This window comes from Mustela erminea, chromosome 10, assembly GCF_009829155.1.
Source record: "Mustela erminea isolate mMusErm1 chromosome 10, mMusErm1.Pri, whole genome shotgun sequence".
Lineage (NCBI taxonomy): Eukaryota > Metazoa > Chordata > Mammalia > Carnivora > Mustelidae > Mustela > Mustela erminea.
In genome coordinates, this window is record NC_045623.1 from 85,869,502 (window position 1) to 85,890,739 (window position 21,238).

General features: G+C 48.4%; 1 protein-coding gene across 7 annotated transcripts; it reads right to left on the reverse strand.

Annotated features, from left to right (window-relative positions):
* Positions 1-1,236: 1,236 nt before the first annotated feature.
* On the reverse strand, positions 1,237-20,494 carry TMEM39B (transmembrane protein 39B). 7 transcript variants are annotated; one of them, XM_032361261.1, is made up of 9 exons: positions 20,103-20,350; positions 18,349-18,475; positions 17,390-17,609; positions 16,723-16,806; positions 16,251-16,405; positions 9,038-9,374; positions 7,894-8,081; positions 3,063-3,183; positions 1,237-1,659 (listed from the first exon to the last, which is right to left on the reverse strand). In XM_032361261.1, the coding sequence occupies exons 1-9, from the start codon at positions 20,104-20,106 to the stop codon at positions 1,417-1,419; spliced, it is 1,479 nt and encodes a 492-aa protein (XP_032217152.1). In that variant the 5' UTR covers positions 20,107-20,350; the 3' UTR covers positions 1,237-1,416. The 7 variants fall into 7 exon arrangements, with proteins under 7 accessions (XP_032217152.1, XP_032217155.1, XP_032217154.1 ...); XM_032361264.1 differs by lacking the exons at positions 18,349-18,475; positions 20,103-20,350 and adding an exon at positions 16,970-17,014 and having other exon boundaries at positions 17,390-17,500; XM_032361263.1 differs by lacking the exons at positions 18,349-18,475; positions 20,103-20,350 and adding an exon at positions 16,932-17,014 and having other exon boundaries at positions 17,390-17,500.
* Positions 20,495-21,238: the final 744 nt, after the last annotated feature.

Here is a 21,238-nt window from a genome sequence, read left to right on the forward strand (position 1 = left end):
CTGCATATCTTATGGCCAATAAGGGCTCAGTGAACACAAGCAGAGTAGATGAGTGGCTAGGACTGTCCTTCTTTCCCAGCCTGAGCCCTCTGGCCTATGTTGTAGGAACCAGGGCTCTCTCCAAGCAGCTTTGTTTCCACTCTAGCACTTGGCCTCACTGACACACCCTCCCTCCCTTGCCTAGAGCCACTGGTCCTCCCTGATCCATCACCTCCCTGCAGGCCCACCCCATCCCCACCCCATGTTCCTTATCCTTCTCTCTCTAGGAACTATTCTGCTTACCCTCCCCAAGTACACCAGGATGTTCCAAAGCTCTGTGCTATTCCATGTGTCCTTTCCTCCACTTGAAGTGCCTTTCCCCCATTTTGTCCATCTAGGAAGTGGCTGACTACTCAGACTATCCCCTTCTCCAAGAAGTCCAGAAAGCATTAAACATTCTCTCCTGTGTTATTCTGTATATCGTAATGGCTATACTCATCCCAGTGTAGTAGGATCCTGTCTCTGTTTCTGTCTCTGGGCATCCTATAGCACACTCAGCACCAGTCAGACAGCAGGGTCTCAGTGACCGCATGCTGAGAACATCAGGACATCACATTCTGCTAGGATAGTGGTGGTGTCCTTTGGGAGGGTTTTTTGACTGCTGTGTTGTCTTTGGCAAGTCACTATAGTTCTCTGAGCTCATTCTTCATCTACAGAATTGGAATGACAGCTTCTATCCACTAGGGTTGTCATAAAAGTTGGACTGAGACAAGGCCTATAATACACATAAGATTAATGTCTGGGGGCGCCTGGGTGGCTCAGTGGGTTAAGCCGCTGCCTTCGGCTCAGGTCATGATCTCAGGGTCCTGGGATCGAGTCCCACATCAAGCTCTCTGCTCAGCAGGGAGCCTGCTTCCTCCTCTCTCTCTCTGCCTGCCTCTCTGCCTAATTGTGATCTGTCTCTGTCAAATAAATAAATAAAATCTTTAAAAAAAAAAAAAAAAAAAGATTAATGTCTGGTACACAGCATTCAGCCATCAGTAGCTATCACTGTTACCATGACCTCTGGTGCCTCCTCTCTGCTCTACTGGAGAAGGTAGGACCCACAGGGGCACCAGAAGTCACACATGGGGCTTCCTGGTCCAGAATCCTAACCTCTAACCTCTGCTCTCTGCCTGATAGGCAAGAGGAAGGTTAAGAAACAAAGGACACACAGGCTTAATGGGAGTATAAAAATAGGACTTTTTTTTTCCCCTCATAATCACATCAATTATCAAAGAAACAAACAGTATGTAACAAAAATACAAAGCTCTGGTGAATTTTTTTTGTCTGTTTTTGTGGGGTTTTTTTTGCCCCTCACCCAACCCTCCCCAACAGCCCCTTCCCAGAAAGCCCCAGGCTGAAGCCTGGATGCTGTCCCTGGGATCACCCTGGGGCTTAGGAGAACCGGTGGTCCAGGTCCCTCTGGGGGCTGGCCGAGTAGGAGTAGGCCTTGCCCAGTACCAAGCGGTCCCGCAGCAGCTTAAAGAAGGCATAGTAGTTGCTGAAGAGGATGAGTGCCAGGGAGATCGTCTGGTGCCACTTTTCAGAAGACATTAAGGAGTACAGCTGGTAGACAATGACAGCACCCTCTAGCAGCAGAAGGATGTTGAGGATCCGCAGGGGTTTGCTGAAAAAGAACTGCCCAGGAAAGGGTAGGCAGGGATTAGAAAGAATGTTCCAGAAACCTGCCTCCTGGGTGTGGGTTGTGGAGTGGTGAAGGGGGAAGGCTCTTGGGGCCCCATGCAGATGTGGGTGGGGACTCTGCCACCCTCTCTGCTTTTGCTTGTGGTCTTTCTACTGCTTCCCACAGAAGTTAAGACCCTCCTCCAGCAAGCTTTTCTTGAGAGATCTTGCTTGCTCACTCACACTTCTTCTGGTCTACAATCGACACCTTTTTATATGTGATCCTCCTGGGTACAGTCAGGTCTGAACAAATCAGAATCTTACGACATAGGTATGGAAAGTTATTAGAGACTCTACAGTCTGAGTCACCCACTTCTTCACGGGTAGCATCCCGACCTAGGCCCGAAGCTTCCAGAGCATGTGGTGACAATTCACTCTGACCTGGTATTTACAAAGCAAGGTAGAGTGCTGGGACTCCAGAAGAATGTTTTGACCAGCTCCAAAGAGTGATCGACATCTAGAGAATCTCAATTCTTCAGGGGCCAAGGTACCCAAATGTCAAGAGCTGCTTACAGGGTGGGAACGGATGAGGCAGGAAATGGGGAGTCCAAGAAACCAGCATGCCAGGCTCAGCTCTGCACCTGACAGCCTGGAGGACCCAAAGCAAGTCCCTTTCCCATCTTGGCCTCAGGTTTCTCTACTGTGAGGAGAGCACCCCAGATCAATGACTTCTCAAACTGTGTTTCTTGGAACCCCAGGATCTGAAGAGGCCTTTTAGGGACCTATGACAGTGGTGAGTGGGAAGTGAAGGGAGTCCCAACCCACTCAAACAGAGCAGTGCCATCAGGTCCTATATACCTGACTTTAGTCTATGATTGTGTTGGAAAAAAGGATTTTGGTAGCAAGATAAGTAAATAAAACAGAGACAACTAGCCTCAATGATTCTGAGCAGCTCTTTCGTAATGCTGAGTCCATGAGTCCTTACCATCAGACCCCAAGGTTCCCAGCAAGGCACCCTTGAACAAGTCAGACCCTAAGTCAATTTCAGTCTTGGAAAATGCCCTGGCACTTTTCTCAAAGGCAGGCAAAGGCTGAACGGAGAGTGCCTGGCAGGTGCTTACCACTGCGCCCGTCACACCATATGGAACGAGGACAGTTAGTTTTTTACCCCTAAGAAACCCTCCTTTTTTGGTATCATCTTTCCCACCTCCACCCGTTTTCAAAGATTTGCTAGCAAGTGAGCTGCGGTTATGAAGTCACCATCTGTATGGCTGTCCTGTGCTGCACATGTGGGGTTTCCTTTGGATCTGAGAAATACTGAAAATAGCTTTCTGTTGCTAGGACATCATTCTCCTGCCCCAGGATCCTCCCCGTTAGAGATCAGGCCCCGCCCCTCCTTCCCAGGGGAGGAGACTCACGTGAAAGCGGAAGTGGGAGACATCGGAGGGAATGGCCACGTTGTAGTGGCCCACAGCTTTGTAGACGTTCTTGCTGTGCTTCACCAGCACGCCCTGGGGCCACATGCATTCTTCCGTCCACCTGGAGGCACAGCCCAACAATAGTGCCCCTTACACCCAGCTCACCCACAAAAAGGGGGTACCAGAAGACTGGGTCTGGTGTTACCACCAGGGCCCTACTCCCATTTCTATCATTTAGACACAGTGACTTTCCTTTTCTAGGTCTCAGGTGCCTCCTCTGTAAAAATGAGGTAAAAATCATGAGAAATTCATGGGAGTCAGAAGTTCTAGGGTTGAGATTCATGTCTGCGGGACTGTAAAGAAATCCCTTTTCCCTCTTTGGGTGCATTTTCTTTTCTTTTCTTTCTTTCTTTCTTCTTCTTCTTTTTTTTTTTTTTTAGCAAGAAAGAGAGAGAGAGTGAGGCGGACAGCAGAGGGAGAGAGAGAGAGAGAATCTTTTTTTTTTTAATTTTTTTTTTTTTAAGATTTTATTTATTTATTTGACAGACAGAGATCACAAGTAGGCAGAGAGGCAGGCAGAGAGAGAAGAGGAAGCAGGCTCCCCATTGAGCAGAGAGCCCGATGTGGGGCTCAATCCCAGGACTCTGGCATCATGACCTGAGCCAAAGGCGGAGGCTTTAACCCACTGAGCCACCCAGGCGCCCCGAGAGAGAGAATCTTAACCAGGCTCCATGACCAGAACAGAGCCTGACGTGTGGCTTGATGTCACAACCCTGAGATTGTGACCTGAGCTAATAGCAAGAGTCAAATGCTTAACTGACTGAGCCACCCAGGCACCCTTCCTTTTCTTTTTTAAAAGATTATTTATTTATTTATTAGAGAGAGAAAGCACGCAGGAACAAGCAAAGGGGCCGAAGGAGAAGCAGACTCCCACTGAGCACAGAGCCTGACATGGAGCTCAATCCCAGGACCCTGGGATCATGACCTGGGCCAAAGACAGATGCTTAACCATCTAAGCCCCCCAGGCGCCCCATGACTGGTCTTCGTAAAACACCAAGCTGAGCCTATTTTCTACTCAAAACCCTCCAAAGTGTTTTCAGTGCCCTTGGAATCAAGTCCCCAAGGACTCTCTCTGGCCTCTGAAGCCCTGCGTAGTCTTCCATGACTCCCGCTGCACAGATTGGGCTCAAGCCATTCCCGTTGGTTTCTAGTTCCTCCCATACGGCCTACCGTTTTATGTCTCCACGTAAGTCACTCCCTCCAACTGGAGTGCCCTTCCTGATGCCGTATCCTTCCGGCAAGCTCTTTCCAAAGTCAGGATCCTCCAGAAAGCCTTTCTCACATTCCCCACAGAGTTCAGCATCCTTCAACAAACAGCTCCCTGAATCTCCTGCTACTGGTCCACTCTCCCCAGTGTTTTGTTACTTATTTCCCTGTATCCCTCACTCATCTTTGAGGGAAGGGACGGTGTCCATTTCATCTCTCTGTCCTCAGAGCATGGCACAAGGCCTGGCACAGAAGGGGCCTCAGTGGGCACATGAATGGGATGGTGGGATCTTCTGTTTCTGCCACATCTCTCAGGTCCTCCCATCCTGGGCCAGAGGACAGAGAATCACTGTCTACAAAAAACTCTAACTCATGTTCCTATCTTGTTGATTCATTTAAAAACCAGTTATTGGGGTACCTGGGTGGCTCAGTCGGTTAAGCACATGACTCTTAGTTTCGGCTCAGGTTCTGATCTCATGGCTCATGAGAGAAATGTCAGACTCTGGATTCAGTGGGAGTCTGCTTGGATATCCTCCCCACCTTTTTCCTCCCTTGCTCACGGACATGCTCTCTCCCTCTCTCTCTCAAATACATACATTTTTTTTTTTTTTTTTAAATCAAAAACTAGTTATCCTGGGTGCCTGGGTGGCTCAGTGGGTTAAGCCTCTGCCTTCGGCTCAGGTCATGATCTCGGTTCTGGGGTCAAGTTCTGCCTCGGGCTCCCTGCTCGACAGGGAGCCTGCTTCCTCCTCTCTCTATCTCTGCCTGCCTCTCTGCCTACTTGTGATCTGTCAAATAAATAAATAAATTCTTAAAAAAAACCAAAAAATAAAAAACCAGTTATCCTGTTATACCTAACAATATGGATGACCCTCACAGGGAATATGCTGAATGAAAAAGAAACTGAACCCAAATTCCATTTATGTGAGGTTGTAGAATAGGTTAGTTTTGAAAGAAAAGTAGAAAAGTAGAAATATTTGAAAGAAAAGTAGAAAAATTTGTCTGGGTGGTGATGGTAAGTGGGGGGTGGTCATTGGGAAGAGTCAAGAGGAAATTTTCTGGAAGACTGTAAATATTCTACATCTTGTTCTATCTTTATGTGGGGGTACAGGTCTGCCTCCACATGGGGGTACAGGACTGTCAAAATGCAAAGAATTGTATACTTTAAGATTTGTGCATTTAAGACTCTTAACTCTAGGAAACAAACAGGGTTGCTGGAGGGGAGGCGGGTGGGGGGATGGGATAACTGGGTGATGGGCGTTAAGGAGGGGACTGGGTGTTAGACGCTACTGATGAATCACTGAACTCTACCTCTGGAACTAATGATACACTGTATGTTAGTTAAACTGAGTTTAAATTAAATTAAAAAAAAAACTTGTGCATTTCACCATACATAAATTTTATCTTAAAAAAAGACTAGACACAAACCACAAAAATTTACCATAAACCTATGATAAGCCAGGCACTCTGCCAGGAATGAAACGGGGAGCGCTTGACAGCCAAGGACCCTGACCTCCAGGAGCTTTAGTCCTGGAATAACAGGCAAGTAACTAGGCAAACAGAGCAGAAAGTGTTAGGTGCAATGATTGTGATATGTGATGATCCTGGGGAGCATGGGGCAGTGGGCACGGAACCCATCCTGGCTGGTGAGGAAAGTGTTCCCGGAAGAAGCGAACTGCTAAAGGGGGCATAGCAATTAATCAGGAGAAGAAAGGTGGAAAACATGTTCCAGGCAAAAGAAGCATCATGTGCCAAAGCCTGGATACAAACACGCATACAGAATTTGAGGACCCAAAGTGGCCTGGTCTGGCTAGAGTAGAGTGTAAGTGGGGAAGGATGGGAAGAGAGGAGGCAGAAAAGGCTGGCACAACCCACTTCAGCAGCTGGGAAGCCATGCGAAGGAGCCTGGGTCTTCTCTGTGAACCATGGTGAGCTGTGGACAGGTTTCTCCTTATGTTCACCTATATTCTACCTCTCTGCTCCTCCCTCTCCTCAGAGGCCAAAGCTAAGCCGAGTCCCCTTTAGCCCCATTTGGCAATGTCTATCCTCTTTCTTTGACCATTTGGACCGAGACTGGGAGGGACCCTGACTAGTATGGAGGGCTGTTTGACCCCAAAGTTTATGCTCCTGACCACGGTTCTCTAAGTTATCTTACTTAACCTTGCCCTCGGGAGAACGGTAATAGCTTCCCTGTTTTATACACCAGAAAGCAAAACCCCAAAAAGGCCACCTGTTTGCCTGACACTCATGTATCACTTCCTGGAACACCAGGAAAAAGGAAGAAAAAAATTACTACTGATAAGAAAATGTAACATTCTTACTGGCCCTGACTCTCAGCAGCAGCCCAGGGACCCTTCTGGGGCTGTGTCTGAGGACCTGGGGAAATGAATAAGCCCCAAGCTAAAAGAAGGAATGTCTGTAAATAGCACCTCCTATAATGTTCCATGGACCATGCTAGGCACTTAGCTACTTTCCATCCATCTATCCATCCATCTATCTAAAGTGATCTCTTTGCCCAATGTGGGGCTCGAACTCACAACCCTAGATCAAGAGTCACGGGCTCTACGGACTGAGCGAGCCAGGCGTCTCTGCAGCCTCCCTTTGCATCTCTGCTTCTTGAGGAACCTACTTGAGGGACCTACCTCTACAAACCTGTCCTAGGGACCTCTTCTCTGCCACATCTGTGTTGGGCCCGAGGCTCAGATGCGATTCAGAAGGGCCCAGGCTGGAGGGGCTTCCAGTTTAATGGGGGGATACAGGCAGGAAAACGAGGGTAACCTGGGTGAAAAATATTGTGAGGACGGCCCCATGAAGGGTGAACCTGGCTGAGAGGAGGCTGGGCTCCCAAGTGGGTGCTTCTGTCTCTGCAGTGCTGTTCTGCAGCTGGGTTTCCTTCTTCCCATCATCTGTAAATGCAGCTGTCACCCCCAGCTGACCGACCTCCTCAAGGACCTCATCTCGGTCATTCCCTTTCTGTGGCTCTGCTTCCCTGGTCAGGGTGCACCATTGACTAACACAGCACCCTATCCTCTGCCCAGACTGATGTTTCTAAGGCCCCTTGGAATGGGTTCCTCCACTGTGCAACAGCCTCCATAGCACCCTCTGCCTGTAGGTCAAAATCCAAGCTCCTCTGTCCAATACATAGCACCAGGCCCAGTATGGCTTCGGAGGAAGTAGATGTCTGCCCGATAGGAGGTGACCTAACAACGGAATGGATGAGAGAGCAGGGAACAGAAGGAGAGAAGCAATGAATGAAGGCTAGAGGAGATGGGTCAATGAGCTGCCTAAGGACCAGTCAGTGAATGAGAAAGTCAACGCGTCTGGGAATTTACTGCTTGGTCTCCTCCCGTCTCCAGCACGCTGCAAGTTACCTAAGCACAGGGGACACGTCTGCCTTGGGCCTAGCCGCACCCCACTCTGGCTGCAAGGTCTGACTTACAAGATGTACTCGATGGCCATCTGCAGATTGAATGCGCAAGCTGGGGAGGGAGGAGCCTGGCGGCTCCACAGACATGGACCCGGAGGGCTGGGGTTGGGCAGGGCAGGGCAAGGGAGGGCGACTCACGGGTGCTGCAGCACATTGGAGCACAGTGCTGGGTCCACCTTCTGCCAGCAGCCCAGGTGGGCAGCGGCCTTGTGCAGGAGGTCGCAGTAGCTGGCGGGCAGCAGGTGCTGCATGAGGATCACCGAGGTGCTGATGGACACCAGCAGGAAGAGCTCACAGGACCAGCGCTTGTCATAGTAATGCGTGTTCTGGGGGCAGTGGGAGATCGGTAAGTCCTGGGGTGTCCCCAGTCGCCTCACTCCCTCCCCCTTCCCTGATTCAATTTGCCTCAGAAACTGGGGCAGCGTTCCAGGGGGCCTGAGACCAAGGATCAAACTCCTAACACAGAGGGCTTAACCATGGGCTTGGACCCTGTGCCCACTACTCTGTTCCCTACAAGCTCCTCTTTTTAGAAAAACGGCTCCCACCGCCTACAACTCGGAGCCAATACAGGTTCTGGGGTCGAACAGACTTGAGTTCAAACTGTGGCTCTGTTGCTTATTAACTATGCAATGCTGGGCAAGTCATTGTACTTCTCTGTGCTCTTTCTCTTCCACCACATGATAGGAACAGCTACCATGCCTCTCTGAGAGGTGTCAGGAGGATTATCACACTCATGAAAGCTCTAGCACATTGTAGGTGCTCAAGAAACATCGAATCGTCTCAGCTTCACATCACTCAGTGCGGTCCAGCCTGGGAGAAATGTTTCAATTCTACTGTCTGCTGAGGAGGTAGCGTCCCAGAAGGCCAGACAAAGCTAGAGAGAAAGCATAGGCTTTTCAAGTCACTCGGGTCTGGAAGACTCCTGGCTTTCCTACTTAATGAGAAAGCTAGCCATTGTGACATGCCTGGGCCCAAATGAAATACATCATTTCATTTCATACCCCCTAATGAAATACATCACTGCTTTCTGTTTTCCAGTATTACGAACAACCATGTCCTGTCCCCTCATTGGCTGGGTGACCTTGAGTAGGCCACTCCCTCAGTGAGCCTTGTTCTCTCCACTCTAAAATCGAGGCAGTCATTACTCTAGCCCTCAAGAGAACAGACGGGAATCTTATCAAAAGCGATCCAGTTATTCACACAAGCAGGAGGGCTCCTGGGGGGCAGGCAGCAGGGTAAGGCCCCAGGCAGGCCCCTTCCCTCCCTGGGTTGGGCTACGCACCTTCACGAACCAGACAGGCACAAAGGCCACATAGTAGGCGCTCAGCATGGAGCTGACCAGCACTTCCTTCATGCGCCAGTTGAAGTCCATCTTGAGGAACTCCACCTCGCTGCGGATGAGACTGGGGGACAGGCAGCAGGCGTGGGTGGGCATAGCGTCCGGCCCATACAACTGCCGCGTGTGCTGCTTCCATGTCTCCCGCAGTGTCAGCAGGTAGTCCCGGCTCCGCGCCAGGCCACTCACCGCCTCCCGGGGACCCATGGAGGCCATGTGGCTGAAGAGATTCGTCTTGCGGAGGTCACAGTTCAGCTGCAGGAACGGAATGTACATCCCAAACCTGCTGGGGGAGACCGTGGTGAGGGGAGGCCTGCCCGCAGGCCACAATCCCAACCTGAACCCAGGGACGGAATCTTCTTTCTTCTCTGGGCTTAAGCTCTCCCGGCTGCTCAGAGAGGAGAATGCACCCATCCTGCTATCCGGCCAGACTCTGATCAGAAGATCAACCTAGGTATCAGTATGGAGTGCAGGCCGAGCATCGGGAACAAAGCAGGAAACAGATGAGGCCCTGCCTCGTGGTCTATTGCTGACTAACAGTGATCCTAACAGTGATCCCAACAGCCCACATTCACTTGGCCACACTCTGTGCTCTAGACACTGTACTAAGCACTTTACACGTGTTCTCTGTTTTTGCTTCTCCTAAGAACACTAGGCATTCAGTACTACTATCTTGTACTACTTTGAAGAAGCTGTGGCTTGGACAGGTGAGGTAGATTCTCCAAGGTTACCCAACCAGTAGGGAAGCAATAGGGCTGGGATTCAAACCCGGAACTGTCTGGCGCCAAAGACCAAGACACATACTCAACAAATACTATGAGTGGTTAATCAGTTAAAAATGTACAAGGATACCTGGCTGGCTCAGTCGGAAAAGGGTGTGGCTCTTGATCTTGGGAGTCATGAATTTAAGGCCCATACTGAACACAAAGCTTACATTAAAAAAAAAAAAAAAAAAAAAAGTCCGCAGTACCACAAGAGAGGGCCCAGTTATGACAGCTGCGTCCTCAAGAGGCAGCTCTTTGGCTTACGGAGGAAGGCAGCTCAGGAACAGCATCTACAGTGTGTCTATTATGTGCCAGGCACTGAAATGGGCCCTTGAACAACAGAAATCCCTTTCCCTGCGTGGTACCCTTAGGGCTGGAGCTCACTAGTCAAGGGGTATTTTGACTGCATGGTTGGTATCTTTTGAGGAGAAAACTAGATGGACTCAAAGCCCAGGAAAGAAGATAATTATAAAAAGTAGTTAAGGGGCGCCTGGGTGACTCAGTCATTAAGTGCCTGCTTTCAGCTCAGGTCAAGATCCCAGGGTGCTGGGATCGAGCCCCATGTCGGGTTCCCTGCTCAGCAGGAAGCCTGCTTCTCCCTCTCCCACTCCTGCTGCTTATGTTCTCTCTCTTGCTGTGTCTCTGTCAAATAAATAAATAAAATCTTTAAAAATAAATAAATAAATAAATAAGTAGTTAAAAGCCAGGGCACCTGGCTGGCTCAGTTGTTCGAAACATGTGACTCTCCACCTGGGGGTTGTGAGTTTGAGCCCCACATTGGGCAGAGAGATTACTTTAAATAAAAACAAACAAATAAATAAATAAGGGGCGAAAAAGCAGCTAAGCGCCTAGCACAGTCCCTGGAACATTGCCGTAGGTGCTATTTATAGATGTTCCTTCTTTTAGCTTCTTTAGCTTATCCATTTTCCCAGGTCCTCAGACACAGCCCCAGAAGGGTCCCTGGGCTATCCCCAGGAGTCAGGACCAGTGAGAATGCTACATTTTCTTATCAGTAGTAATTTTTTTCTTCCTTTTTTTCTGATATTCCAAGAAGGGATACATGAGTGGCCTTGGGCAAACAGGTGGCCTTTTTGGGGTTTTGCTTTCTGGTCTATAAAATGGGGAAGCTACTACCATTCTCCCTAGGGTAAGGTTTAGTAAGATAACTAGAGAACTGTGGTCTGGAGCAGAACCTTTGGTCAAATAGGCCAGGATTAAAATCCCAGCTCTGGTACTTCTAGCACAGTGATTTAGGGCAAGTTATTTAACCTCTATGAGCCTCAGTTTCCTTAATTTGCCCTAAGTTACATAGCTTGTATGGATTCTCCACACTCAGTCAGGCATTACATGTACTGTTTTCATAAATACTGTCTTTAAACCTTGCAACAAAACCAAGCATGGTGCTTGATCCAAAGTAGAAGATCCTTAAAATTTCGTTTAGAAAAGAGAGACCAGTGATTCTACAGGACAGAAAAGAAGACTGAAATGGGATTCCCAAAACACTCTTCAGGACACCTTGTGGGAATGAAGGGCTGGGGCACCTACAGAAACATACAAGGGATTCAGAACCAAACTTAAGTCCAAGTAATTAAGAATCTCCCTGGTTTTGCCTCTAAGGACTGCAGATATAATTAAATTATTTGGTAACAGCAAGTGACTGCTTTGCAGGTCACAAGTTAGAGGCAACTTCACACGCAAGATGGCAGATTCCCTCTCATCTTCTTCACTCAAGACGTGACAGTGTAAAAGTAAAAAATAAATTAATATCAGCCAAAAGAATGGGAGTGGGGTTATCAGTTCACAAGTGATTCTGACAAATTTAGAAAGCAGATGGAAACATGTTGACAGATGAGGAAGGAAGCCATCATTTACAGCAGTGCTGTCCAAGAGAACTACAATGAGAATCACATATGTACTTTGAAATTTTCTAGTAGCCACATGAAAAAAAAAAAAAAGTTAATTTTAATACTCTAGTTTATTTAACCCAATATATGCAAAACATTATTATTTTGACATATAATCATTACTTCCAAGTAAGATTACTTCTTTTCTTTTTTTTGGAAGATTTTATTTATTTATTTGGAGAGAGAGAGAAAGAATGAATGAGTGTGCATGGGAGTATGTGCAAGTAGGGGGAGGAGCAGAGGGAAAGGCAGAGAATCTCAAACGGACTCCATGCTGAGTGTGGATCCCCATGTAGGGCTCAATCAGGGCTCATGACCCTGAGATCATGACCTACGCCAAAGCCAAGAGCCAGATGTTTAACCCACTGAGCCGCCCAGGCACCTCTACTTTCTTTTTTGGTACTAAATCTTCAGAATCTGATGTTTATTTCACACTTACAACACACTTCAATTTAAACTAGCCTCTTTCAAATGTTCAATAACAGGTGGCTGGAAGCTACTTAACTAGACGGTGTAGGTCTAGTACATATTATAAGAGGGCTGCACTGGGGGTAGGAACTTATCTGCCCAGTGACCCAAGAGAATGACTTGATGTAGGCACAGTTGGTAAAGGGTAGAAGCAAGCTGCAGGACTGAACAAAGGGTTATAAATAAAGATGTGTATTTATTTGTAAAAGCCAGTCCCTTTATTCTCTTACCTCATACAACCTACCCTGAAGGATTCTGACATTAAAAAATTGAATAAACTGTCTGGGGAGAACTGTGGTCTTTAATGGGGGCACCCTAGAATAACCCCCCTCACTCTGGCTTCTGGCCTATGGAGGCCCACAACCTGACAACCAGCACGGCACTCCCTCATCCTAAAGCAAAGTCTGCCAGTCTGTGTGTCCTGCTCATGTACTTAGAATTCCTGGCAGAGGGAGAGGAAGTGTACTCCAACTACTCAGTCTTTCATTGGTCAACGTAAAGAGATAACTAAAGAAATGAACTATGCGGGGCGCCTGGGTGGCTCAGTTGGTTAAGCAACTGCCTTCGGCTCAGGTCACGGTCCCGGAGTCCCGGGATCGAGTCCCGCATCAGGCTCCCAACTCCATGGGGAGTCTGCTTCTCTCTCTGACCTTCTCGCCTCTCATGCTCTCTCTCACTGTCTCTCTCTCAAATAAATAAATAAAATCTTTAAAAAAAAAAAAAAAAAAAGAAATGAACTATGCTTGGAAAACCAGCAGCATGAAACAAAAAACTGACCCCAGGGGAAATACAAAATTGAGGGAACAGAAGAGATTTTGAAAACAAGAAAAGAATGCTATGAGAAAAGAACAATCAGAAAATAAGAGGCCTTAGAGATGAAAAATATGATTGCTGGAAAACTCAATAAAAAAGCTGGAAGATAAAGTTAAGGAAATCTCCCTAGAGGCAAAGTAAAAAGAGAGAGCAGAAAAAGAGAGTAGGGAGAGAGAGAGACGGAGAGAGACAGAGAGAAAGGTGGGGGGATGGGGCGGGAGAAAGGGAGAGAGATGAAAAATATGAGAGAAAATATAAGAGAAACAGATGATCAATCTATGAATTCTACCACCTGATGAGAAGTTCCATAGAGAACAGAAAAAAACAGAAAGGAAGATATTATCAAAGAAATAATAGGAGAACATTTTCCTGAAATCTTCAGGTTAAAAGAGTCCTAGAGTACTGATACGATGAATGAAGAAAGTCCCACACCAGACACCTCCTTGTGATATCTCAATAATCAAAAGATAAACAGGGGAATCTCTAAAAGTTTTCAGAAAAGAAAAAACAAGTCATCTACAGAGTACCTGGAATCAAACTGGCAGCAGACTTCTCATTAGAAACACAGGATGCTAGAGACAATGTAGTATCTTTTTAAAACTTCTGAGAGAATATGAATTTGAACTCAGAAATCTACATTTAACTGAACCACCAATCAAGTAGAGGGCAGAATAAAGACATTTTTAGACATGCAAGGCCTCAGAATGTTTTTACCTCCCACAATCCCATTGTTAAGGAAATTACCTGATAATGCACTCCAGCAAAATAAGGGAGAAAACCAAGAAAGAGGAAGACATGGGATCCAGGAAACAGTGGATCCAACCCAGGAGGGCAGCGAAGGGAAGTCCCAGGCTGAGAGCTGTACAGCAGGCCTAAAGAACCACTCCAGACTGGAGCAGTAGGATGGAGGGCTCCAGGAGGGATGTCTTTAGGGGGAAAAATGGACTCCAGGCAACAGGAAGCATGACTGAGAGGCTGGATAAACTTGAGGATATGTTGAAGGCCCATCATTCTTTTGTCAACAAGAAAAAAGAAAGGCAATTAGAACTCCAAGAAAAAAAAAAAAAGGCTGTATAAGAAAGTTACAATCTAAATATGAAGCAGACTAAAAATGTGACATGATTTTAAGCAATTGATGGAATGTAAGAAAAGAGAAACCATTTGACCTTGACATGGAACTTCCTTTTTTTAAGAGGTCCAAGATTATAACTCAGTAACTATAGGGAAGGAGTATCATCTATGCACACTACTTGGTCCTGAAGTGATTGGTATTTTCGTAATCATAACAACATCAAGACTACTTACTGCTTCTTGGTTTTTAGAATTAACCTTACACAAAGAATGGAAGACTCAAATACGGTTATATAGGAGAATGTGAATGTCAAGCTTAATAATATAGAGTATAGCTGCCAGGAAGTGAGAGGAGGAAGAGAAAAAGAGGAAAAGTGGATGGGTAGAATTCCTAATATTACCGTCTATGTAAAAGGGATTAAGTGATTACTGTTGAGGAAATGAAAAGTAAAGGCATACTGACATTATTGGAAAGAAAATCGATGGAGAATAATAGTAACAGTCATATAATATTGGGAATAGTACAGATGGAAGAGTGAACTAAGTAAATCTTCATCTGTCATTGAGCGGAATCAATGAGTGTGTGCATGGATGTGTGTATGATATGCTTGTAATGCATAAAACAACACTTACTTCCAGGATATACAAGAAACCAGAAATATTGGTAGTTGCCTTTTGGAAGGGAAACTGGACAGCTGACAGGAGCCAAGGAGAGACTTTTTCATTCCATATAATTTACACATTTCGAATGTATACATTTTACACATATTTATAATTTTGAATTTTAACTCCGTAAACCTATTATCCAACTATAAAATCAATTACGTTTTTAAAAGGAGTAAAGGTACAAGGATACTAGAATTATGGGGGCAACTCAAAAACTGGCTGCCTCCAATAGGGAAAAGCTAGGAACGCCTCAAAAGGCTACCAACAGAAGACAAATACAACAACTGTGAGAAACCTGTATAATGGAATACTATGAGGCCATTAAAAAAATGAGGGAGACCCCTATGTATTGCCGTGGAAAAATACTCAGGTTATAAGATTATGCAAAAAATGTAGTAAATTATACAGCATCATGCACAGATGAATCCCTTCTTTTGTTTAAAAAAAAAGTGTAAGTGTGTATGCATGAATAGAAAAAATTGGGGAGGATATGCTGCAAATAATGGTTTTCTGGAGGACTGATATTATAGAGGATTTTCATTTTCTACATTAAAACTACTGTAAAGTTTAACATGTTTGTAAGACAGGTGTGTCACTCTTATAATTAAACACGAGTTATAACTGAAACAAATGTGATGGGGCTTCTCCCATGACAGCACCCTTTTGGTCATGCAGGGTAGAGAGGGCTGAGTATCTGGCTCTAAAGCTTTCCAGGATAGAGAACTGGCCCAGGTTGAGGAAACTCATGAAGCGGAAAGCCCCGGGGTTGGGCAACGTCTGTAAAATGTCCAGGCAGCCAGGAGCCTGTCCCAGGAACAGCCAGAATGGATGTCTTGCCAAAGTTCTCCCCAGTTCTAGGCCAGAAGGGTGCCGTCCTGGGCTCCTCCCAGACGCTATCTTCCCGTCCTCTAGAATGTGGGCTCTGGTGAGATGGAGTGAGCAAACTGACACAAACACTGACATACACACATGCATGTGCAGATACACACACGCACGCATACACACGTTTCATGCATAGACACCCACGCAGAAACCTGCACACATGCAGGTGCTTGCATGCACACAGACCAGGGTGGGCGGGGGAGGGACCGAGAGATTACATAAACACCAAGCTACAAAAAAAGACGGAGAAAGAGAAAGAACGAGAGAGAAAAGGAAAGGAGAGGGAGACAAAGCCCATGCATCCCCACCGGGAACGTTCCTTTGGCATATACACTCAGATCTGAGTCCCATTCTGACCTCCCTGTTGGCGGCACCTGGGGTACATGATGCCTGCTATCTCAGTTTCTGGTCCTGCAAAAGAAAGCTAATCATCTCGTTCTCAGGGGGATGCCGTCGGACAACGTGAGAGCACAGCGGTGCTGCCTTGCTGTGAGTCCGCCAGGTGTGAGGGCCTGCTGACCCAGCCACACTCAGGGCAGAGGTCGGGAGCTGGGTGCTAGGCAGTGAGGGGGTGAAGTGAGGGGTACTCACGGATAGCAGAGGAACAGGAGGTTCAGGAAGGAGTAGGTCCTGAAGAGGTGGATGAGGGAGCGGCACAGACTCCAGCCTGTTGCCGTGAGAACGGTGAAGCGGGTGAGGAACAGCAGGACGGAGCGAAAGAGGGAGACCTTCCCCCTCTGAGAAGCCTGGGTCGGGGCGAGACAGGACGGGATGGGGCCTTGGACGGAGGCCACCGGGGCTGGGCCCACATCCCACCCAGCCTGGCCTGTGATCCACCCCCAAGGAAATGTGGGGCAGCAGGCTGGGCAGAACCTGGCGGGGTGAATACTGTTCCTCGATGGCCCGTAAACTCCAAGAGTGTTGGGATGTAATACTCTTCCACAGGGTTCAAAGGGAGCCCCAAGGAACTGCCTTTGGCTTGAAGGGCTTGATATGTTTCCCTGGTACCCCCAGGGGTAAGGGGAATCCCAAAGTTCCCGGCCAGCCTCTGGGACCCAATCACCTCCTTCACGATGGACCCAATGAAGCGGCGGCCCAGAACGATGGTGGTCACCATCAGCAAGTTGAAGTCGATCAGGTGGAAATTCTGTCGGGGGGGTGGGGTGGGCAGAGGCCAGGGGTCACATGGGCCCCCTGCCCATATACGGGCTTTTTTCATCCCCACCTCCCCCTGCCCAGTCCTTGCCACAAGGACTGTCCCCACTCTCTGACCTTCACAGGCCTCCGGCTGAGTCAGGCCAGGAAATTACCTAGAGGAGCAGAACAGGACCGAGAGAAGGGAAGTGGGACAGTCCCTGGAGATAAGAGAGTGGTGTGTGAGCCCTCTTGCTCTGATCACCCATGCCCCAGTCCCTGCACCTCTCGGCATGGTGATCTTTTCACTCCTGAAGTACTCAATTCATGCCTGTGGCTCTTCTCCCCCACAGGACTTAAGATTTTGCACTCTTTAGGCAGTATCTGTCAGAGTTATCTCTGCTACCTTTCAAATGCCTAATAGGGTACTGAGCAATGAGGGGTGAGTGTTCAGGAGTCATTTGCTTCCTGTTCCTTCTACACTCTCCACACCCAAGTGTACAGGGTGCTTGGTAAGCTGTGTTAAACTGCACTCAAATGTGTCACACACACACACACACACACACACACACGGCTGATCCTAGCTGGGCACCTACCAGGGAGGTGTGGGAGGGTGGGTGGGAGGGTGGATACCACCACACTGTCTTGTAGATGTTGATATAGTGGACAAAGAGGGCTATGAGCTGGCAGAAGAAGAGTTGCAACTCAAACAGAATGCTGGCCTGGACAGGCAACTCGGGGATCTTGCAGTGCTGGAGGGGCACAACTGTCTGGGTGGCCAGTGGTGGGCTGGAGAGGCCAGTGCCGGAACTGCTCCTGCGAAGTGGGATGGGAGAAACATCAGCAGCTGACCTGAGAACCCCACCAAGAAGGGCTTCCAGGACACAGGGTGGTGGGATTGGATCAGAAAAGCAGCTCATGGCAACGAGGGAGTCCTAAACCTGCCCATCAGACAATGGAGCCAACAGCGCCTTTTCCTATCCCTAATCTTCGGGCTTTCCAACATTCGCCAGGAAGGAAAGAATTATTAGATCCATTTGTCAGGGGCACCTGGGTGGCTCAGTCTTTGAGCTTCTGCCTTTGGCTCAGGTCATGATCCCGGGGTCCTGAGATTGAGCCCCACATCGGGCTCCTTTCTTGGAGGGAAGCTGGTTCTCCCTCTCCCATTCCCCTACTTGTGTTCCGCCTCTCTCCCTGTGTCTCTCTTTGTCAAATAAATAAATAAATAAATAAAATCTTAAAAAAAAAAAAAAAAAAAGATCCATTTGACAGATGAGGAAAATAAGGCGCAAAAAGGGGAAACAACTTTTTCAAGCCACCAGAAAATCAGGAGCAGGATTGTAACTAGAATCCAGACCTCTGGGCTTATTACCCTATATCCCACTGCCTCTGCCCAAGCGACCACCCCCTGAGTCTTTTTTTGCTGCTCACTGTACTAAACCCCCATCTGACATCTTGGGTATCAAATCCTAGAGCCCGAGCCCAGTGAAGGAGAGCTTTGTTCGTACTGCCTCTGGGAGCCCAAAGTGAGGGGAAAGAGATAGAGGTGGTTTACCTGGTGCGAGAACGGACACTAGTGACTGACGCGCTGGAAGTATGGCCCCCACCAGAGCCTCCTGAGGATCCTGGCTCACACAGAGGATTTCGACAGTAGGATGTCCTGTTGGGACCTCTTCGTCCTCCTGTGGGACTCAACATAAGGTAGATCCTCAAGCCAGATGGCAGAGATCAAGGATAATAGCAATACTAGCTACCAGTTACCAGATGTCTCATTTTATCATAGCCACAGAGACCTCTGACCCAGCCCCTGCCTCTCTCTTCAGCCTCATCTCCTACCATTCTCTCCTTACGCAAACCAAACTTGTTGCTATCTGTTGTATTTGCTGTGTCCTATCCGCAAAGCCCTTACCTGACTGCCATTTTTAACGTACTCACCCCTATAACTCACATTTCTATTTTTTTGCCACAACAATTCACTCTTGGAATTTATCTTATTCATTTGTTAACATATTTATTGTCTGTCTTTCTCACTAGAATGGAAGGTCAGTGCGGTCATTACCCTTGTCTTTTCTACTGTTGTATCCCTTCCTTCCACCATAGTGTCCAGCATAAAGTCAGTGCCCTGTGTTTGTGAATGAGTGAAATGAACCCAGCAAAGTAGGTCTTCCACAGATTAGGAAACTGAGTTTACACTGGGTCACAGGTAGTCTGGGGGTCTGAGGCTTAAGCTCTTACCTTTGATATACACTGCTTCGTTCAGATACTACAAGTGTCTCTCTAGGCTTACGATTCTGGACATCCTTGAAGCCCTTCCCTCCAGAGTCTGAGATCCGGCTCAATAGGTGTCTCAAGGTCAGGACCAGAGCCTGAGCATAGGGTCAAGATGTGGGCTCTGGGAGAATGCTGTGGTTGTGGACCCAAAACCTACGTTCTCTAGGCTTAGAAGTCTAGCTCACGCTCCCAGGCACCATCCTGCACAAAGGTCCTACACAAAGCTCCGAAGCACCACCCCAGTCCTAATCAAAGTCACAGCCTTGTTCAAACCTCCTCACCGCAACACGGCGCGGGCACCCTTGCTCTAGCTTCCCAGCTCAGCAGCTTTCTCCAAATGTCTCCAGAAAGTACTTACCCAGGAACTCTGCACCCGATCAGCCCCAACCCAGAAACCCTGTTCATATGCTATTATACCCTATTATACCTGGTTTAAACGTCCTACACATGCACCCTCAGTCCAAAAGCTCTACCCACACCTACTCTCCTCTCTTTGAAAGCTCTACACCCACATAAAGCCCCCGGGCCCAGAAGCTCCGCCTACACACCGTTGTCAGCCCAGAAAACCCGCCCACAAGCCAATAAAAGCTCGCTCCGCCCAGAAGCCCCGCTCCAGAATGGGCTCCCTTGGTCGTCTCCTTCCAGCGCCATCGCCCCCAGTGCCAAGACCCTACAGCCCAGAAAGTTCGCCCCCACACAAGCGCCAACAGCCCAGGAGCTCCGCCCTAGCACCAAGGCCCCGCCCACTGCTAAGCACGGTCCCTACTTCTAGTCCAGGTGAGCAGCTCCCCACCAAAGCCCAAGCCCCCAAAGGCCCCCTCTATTTCAGAAGTCCCGCCCCCAGTGGCAATGCCCCGCCCCCACAAGTGAGGCCCCACCCCGCAAAGCGACAGGAGGGGGCGGGGTCCCTCTATGCCCCGCATCCCCTCCCCCTTCCCTCGCCGGGATCCTGTCCGCGTGGGGGAGCAGTCAGCATCTTGGCCATCCCGACCCCCACGCCCGCCCGTTCCCCGGCTGAGCCGGTGCCGCTCCGCTCACCCATCTCCTCCCCCCGGCGCTCTCCGCTCCGCCGCCGCAGCTCCTGCGGGCAATATGTCGGAGGCGACGGCGGCCGGGAGAGGACTAACCGCCGCAGCCCAGTCCCCGGGTATCAGCCGCGCGCTCCCGCCAGGCCGCCAAATTTGCATACAAGGCGGGTTGGAAGCTGGGGGCGCGCTTCTTAAAGGGGCCGCGCGGACAAAGGCGGTGGCTGCGCGCTCTTTGTCTCGCGGTCCCCTACGCCCTTCCTGCCGCTGCTGCTGGAGACCCCAGAGGGAGGGAAGTCACCTCCTGCTCTTCTCGTGCGTGCCTTCTCCCAGCTTCTCCTCAGGCCCGAGGGAGGGGGCCGGAACCGCCTCTGGGCTCCTGCCCAAGATGAACTGTATTCAGGAGTGGCCCGCAGGCGCCTGAAACTCAGCGGGTCCCAAATTGGCTTTCGTCTTTGTCTTCGGCTTTGCTTTTCTCTAGTCCCCCCTAATCCAGACGTGGGAGTTCTTTCCCTCTTTCCTTTGATCCCCTCCCAACCAATCTTTTACCTAGTTTGGCTGACCCTAAGTTCTAAATCTTTCTCCTGTCATCACTTTAGTGCGAATCCTGATTCTGCTTGTTCTGAGCCTTGAAATCTTGTTTCTTGGTCTTTACATTGAGGCCGTTAATAGTCACCTTGTAGGTCCTGGTGAGAGTTGAATGAGATAACGGATGTAGAACAGGGTCTGTTTTAACAAATGTTAGCCATCATTATTAATAAGATGCATGGCCGACACTTAACACAGAGGAAGTACTCAATAAATAAGCTATTCCTACCGGCTGTTAGGACTTTTTCCCTTACAAGACCTATAAACTGTCTCAGTCACCTGGTAGTTCCTTGGCTTAGCACAGTGCTTGGCACATAATAGACATCAGTATTCAATTAATTGAATGAACGAGTAGATATTAATTAATAGATAGTCACAGAGCTGGACAGTTAAGTGGGAGGAGATGGACATAAAATTAGTAAATTCTGTATTATGTTAGACAGAAATGATTGTTGTGGAGGTGAACAGGAAAGGGGGATGGGAAGTTGCAATTTTAAACAGGACAGTCAGAGAAGGCTTCGCTGACAAGGTGACTTGACCAAACACTTGAAGGAAATGAGT

What these genes read in the sequence shown, in the direction of transcription:
- TMEM39B (XM_032361261.1), bottom strand. An exon ending in CTCCTGTTCCTCTGCTATCC is followed by an intron (nt 9,375 to 16,250) that starts GTGAGTACCCCT and finishes CTCCCCCAGCAG; the next exon opens with GTTTGGGATGTACATTCCGT. An exon ending in TCCAATGTGCTGCAGCACCC is followed by an intron (nt 3,184 to 7,893) that starts GTGAGTCGCCCT and finishes CTGTGCCTCCAG; the next exon opens with GTGGACGGAAGAATGCATGT.